The 4,983-nt window shown below is 47.9% G+C and overlaps 1 protein-coding gene and 1 pseudogene across 1 annotated transcript; both read left to right on the forward strand.

Moving 5' to 3' along the window:
• LOC109784074 (BTB/POZ and MATH domain-containing protein 3-like) lies at positions 1 to 2,340 on the forward strand. Its single transcript, XM_020342676.4, has one exon. The coding sequence runs from the start codon at positions 1,138 to 1,140 to the stop codon at positions 2,194 to 2,196; it is 1,059 nt and encodes a 352-aa protein (XP_020198265.1). The 5' UTR covers positions 1 to 1,137; the 3' UTR covers positions 2,197 to 2,340.
• A 1,090-nt stretch (positions 2,341 to 3,430) lies between these two features.
• On the forward strand, positions 3,431 to 4,605 carry LOC109784075 (BTB/POZ and MATH domain-containing protein 2-like; annotated as a pseudogene).
• Positions 4,606 to 4,983: the final 378 nt, after the last annotated feature.

The following is a 4,983-nucleotide window of genomic DNA, read 5'->3' on the forward strand; positions in this document are numbered from 1 at the left end:
CGGTGCGACGCCCATGCCAAATCTTCAACATAATTGGAACATTGTTGGTCGTGTCATCAATGAGGTGGAGGCATTATATGAGTGCATAGAATGTGATTGGAAGTGGAGGGAAGAAAGAAGGGCCCTATGCACCAACAATTAGGTATGTGCCACCATCGAGCGTCCTGGCAAATTATCAGGCATGTACCACTATCGAGTGCTGTTGGTGGACCTCAAGTTTAACTAGAGCATTTGAAATAAAGAAAACAAACTCGATTTTAGAGGGAAAACAAGTCACTTTACAAAACAAGTTGAAATAAAGAAACAAAACTAAAGATTATGAGAGATTGTTTCAACTAGAGCATGATGATCCGACTCAAAGAAAAAAAAAACTAGAGCATGATGACAGATCCCATCATCTCATCTATGATCCTTCATCAAGTGCTCCATCAAGTGCTCCATCGAAGTCGCTCCTCCATGATCAGCGGCGTTCGTAGCCTCGGCCCAAAAAGTTTGATTCGACACAATTGCACAATTGACCGGTCCTGCTCCAACTCCAAAGGCGATCTAAGTTTAAAATATTAACATTTTGTTAAGATGTTAAACGTGACCATGATAGAAAAGATGTTGTACTGCTTTCGTTGGTGTTCTTATGTTCCTCTTGCCCGTTCTTCCCACAATGGTCAGGATGCTTCTAAATTGCACCATTACCTGATCAGGGCGAATGCAGTCTCAGCCGTCCTATCTTCTGCCTGAGCCGATCTCGGCCGTCCGTCTTTCTCACGGCGTCTGGTAAAAACCATCCGGCAGAAAACCTAACTCGCCGGTCCTCTCTCTGCTCTCCGCTCAACAGCTTCCGCCGCCACCCTTCCCCCCGCGCGTCTCTCCTTCCCGATCTCCTCGGCAACCGCTGCCGCGCTCCGCTTCTCCCCCCACGGCACTAGCTCCCGCCATCGAGCTCCACCCTCCTCCAATCCCCGCCCCGGGCTCTGCTTCCCATCCCCCCTCGTGCCACCACCTCCAATCCATAGCGCCGGCGGTGGCGGTGCTTCCGGCGACATCACTGGACAGCGGCGAGTATGAATAGATATAGATAGAGGGAACAAATTAATCGTTCCTCTGGCCAAACTTTCACCTTACTCCAAGCCCACCTCCAGAATGGCAGAGCAATACAAGATTTCTGCTGCCATGGTATCTGAGGAAAGGTCGTATGTGCTCAAGGTGGATGGATACTCAAGAGCCAAGGCGCTACTCAAGAACGGCGAGTGCGTGGATTCTGACCCTTTCAGTGTTGGAGGCCACGACTGGGCCGTGTTATATTACCCAAACGGCGACGGTGATGATTGTGCCGATTTCATATCTCTTTTTGTAAGTTTTGAATCTGCCGATGCTGCTGAAGACGTGAAGGCGAAATTCGCGTTCAGTGTACTTGACGAGAATGGAGAACCGGTGTCTTCATACAGCTATACGCACCCAATGCATACCTTCTCAAGCAAAAGTGATAACTGGGGTTACCATAAATTCATCAAGAGGGCTGATCTGGAGGTATCAGGGCATATGAGAGACGACTGTCTCGCCATCAGGTGTGATCTCACCGTCATCCATGATAAAGAAACAATTGTTCCTCCAGGCAACCTGCACCGGCATCTTGGTGACCTCCTAAACAACAAGGATGCAGCAGACCTGACCTTTCAGGTCGGTGGACAGAGTTTCTCGGCCCATAGGTGTGTCCTCGCTGCTCGGTCTTCAGTCTTCAAGGCGGAGCTCCTCGGTGCCATGGAGGAGAGTTATGCAGCTAGTCCTATTGAAATCTGTGACATGGAAGCTGATGTGTTCAAGTCCTTGCTCCACTTCATATACACCGACACAGTTCCTCCTGTGCTTGATGTGGTGATGGCCGGCCATCTCCTTGTTGCGGCTGACAGATACAATATCGGGAGGCTGAAGATGATATGCGAGGAGAAATTGTGCAGTCACATTGATTCCGGCATGGTGGCAACTAGTTTGGCATTGGCCGAGCAGCATGGTTTCCATGCTCTCAAAAAAGCTTGTTTAAAGTTCCTTGCTTCTCCGTCCAATTTGGAGGCGATGATGGCGAGTGATGGGTATGAGCATCTGAAATCTAGTTGCCCATCTGTTTTCAAGGAGCTCGTAGCTGAAATCCTCCCGGCTGAACTGAAAGCAGCAAAGGATATTATCATGACAATGTGGAAGTAATGCCTGCAGAACTATTTTCATATATGTTATCCAAATTTTCTTAGTAGTGGTTGTGCTAGTTCTCCATGTATGGTTGCTAGTGTGTCTCTGAACAAAATTGTTAGTATTAATCATTCAGTCTAATTTATGTTCAGGTGAGTAGAATGGTTCTTCTCGTCACCGTTGCCCTGTTTTGTAGTGACTGACTACAATGCTAGGTTGTGTGGGTCCTTAAAACACCACTATTAGATGATGGTGTTACTTCGTTTTGTCGGGTTGTTAGCACTCTCTACTTTCGCACTGAAAAACTGAATGTAAAGTGCCGGTGTGCACTGAAAAACTGAATCTAAACCGCATGTAATCCTCGAGCATTTGACTACTGATATCCTCTGTTAGCTAATGCTACTAATAGTTGTGATGGGGCATCGGTTATTATTTCCCTCTGAACATTGCTGGTAGTGCTGCTATGCACCTGTTATGCTGTTGGGATTGTCTGGATTCAGTTTTAGAAAACTCGATTTTGAAGGGAAAAAAAGGTTATTGTAGTTTTCTGTTGAGCACAACTGTGGTAGTTCTGCTGTCTGCTAAATACAGAGTGGTTGTTGTCTTGAGAAAACTAATGGAGGGCGAAAAGGTTGAGTACAGTGAAAACTTTCTTCAAAAACTCTTGGTACAGTGGGGTATCATTGGCGTTCAGGTCGTTACGTTCAGCTGGATGACACTATCATTGGTGTCCCAATTGGTCAGGCAGCTTCTGAATTATACCACCTTCTTCATAACACTGCAGATCGTATAGCCTTCACATAATTTCTGGTGGCATGAACATGAACCTGGCTAATTGGTTCTTTGTTGCTGATTTTGTTCAAAAAAAGTGCCGTGCCTTTTGTGGAAGGTGAAGGATCTGGAGATGAAAAGTCATGTTTGTTCATTGAAAGGTTAAATTGTTTACTGGGGTCACATTGACCGACGTGAAAAATCATTAATGTTGACATCAGAAATGAAATCGGCAGATGAAAAGGCTTGGGTGCACTGGCACTACTGTCTTCGTTTGCAGTGCAGTGGCGTCTCATCGTGAAGGTAAACGAGTAGTAATTGGCAGGCGCAGGCCACTTTTTTCATCGTTTGACAGAAAGTGAAACGAATGGATTTAACTTCCCAAGTGCGCCTCTATATATAGAGATAGATGCAGCAAAATCTTTGCTCGCCAATCTCCCTCCCATACCACTCCAAGCTGTACTCCAATCCCGCCCCCAGAATGGCAGCGCAACGCAAGATCTCTGCTGCCATGGTATCTGACCAAAGGTCATTTGTGCTCAAGGTAGACGGATACTCAAGGATCAAGGAGCTGCTCAGGAACGGCCAGTTCTTGACATCAACCCCTTTCAGTGTTGGAGGCCACAACTGGGCCGTGAAATATTACCCAAACGGCTCAGGTAAGGATTACGCCGATTTCATTTCCCTGTTTCTATTTCTCGAATCTGCTCACGGCGAAGATGTGAAGGCAAAATACGCGTTCAGTGTACTTGACAAGAATGGAGAGGCAGTGCCTTCAATGAGCCGTACCTCCTTCCCTGCCACCTGCTTCTCAATGAAATATCCATCCTGGGGCTATAATGCCTTCATCAAGAAGGCTGATGTGGAGGGATCGGTGCACCTGAAAAACGACTGTCTCACCATCAGGTGCGATGTCAACGTCAAGGAGATCATGAGCGAAGAAACAAGTGTTCCTCCGAGCGACCTGCACCGGCATCTCGGCGACCTCCTCAAGGACGAGGATGCAGCAGACGTAACCTTTCGAGTCGGTGGACAGAGCTTCTACGCTCACAGGTGTGTCCTCGCTGCTCGCTCATCCGTCTTCAAGGCCGAGCTCCTTGGCGCCATGAAGGAGAGTTGTGCTGCTAGTCCTATAGAAATCTGTGACATGGAGTCAGATGTATTCAAATCCTTGCTCCACTTCGTATACACCGACTCCGTTCCGGTGCTTGAGATGGCCAGCAACAAAGGCGAAACTGATGTGTGGTTCTGGCCGGACATCTACTGGTGGCAGCTGACAGGTACAACCTCGGCAGGCTGAAGCTGATATGCGAGGAGAAACTGTCCACTCACATCGATTCCAACATGGTGGCCACCAGTCTGGCTTTAGCAGAGCAGCATGGTTTCCATCGTGCGAAAGAGGCTTGCTTGCAGTTCCTTGCTTCTCCTTCCAATTTCAAGGCTATGATGGCGAGTGATGGTTATGAGCATCTAAAGTCCAGCTGCCCATCTATCTGTTCTCAAGGAGCTCATAGCTAGAATCCTCCCGGCTGAATGGGACGTGGCAAGGGACATGGTCATGGAAATTTAGTACTAGTAAACTAGTACTCCCTCCGTCCAGGTGCATAGGGCGCCTAAGAGAATCCTAAAATTCCAAAAGTGCTAGACGCAATTCAATTAAATGCTCCTCGTTTATCTAAACCGTCTCGTTCTTTTCGTCGCTCCAGCCGGATGCGCTCCTTCTCCCACCGGTCCACCTCCTAGTCTCCTGTGTGAATGTAAACAACATGCATGGCGCTTCTTCTCTCTCCTCTGTACCGCCTCTTTTCCTGTGTGAAAGCAATCATGCATGCATGCTGCATGTTCCCATGGCGCTCCTTCTCCTATAAAAAAGACTACACCGATCTGTGAACATCCATCTCTCCCTTCTCTTTTCTCTCTCAATCGTGTGAGCTTCAGAGGATGGAGTACGGGTACGGGCCTACGGGGGCGGCAAGGATGGCAGCGTCCATGGCCGGCTGGGCGAGGATGCGTTTGAAAACGAAAACGGAGAGA

This window comes from Aegilops tauschii, chromosome 5 (assembly GCF_002575655.3).
Source record: "Aegilops tauschii subsp. strangulata cultivar AL8/78 chromosome 5, Aet v6.0, whole genome shotgun sequence".
Lineage (NCBI taxonomy): Eukaryota > Viridiplantae > Streptophyta > Magnoliopsida > Poales > Poaceae > Aegilops > Aegilops tauschii.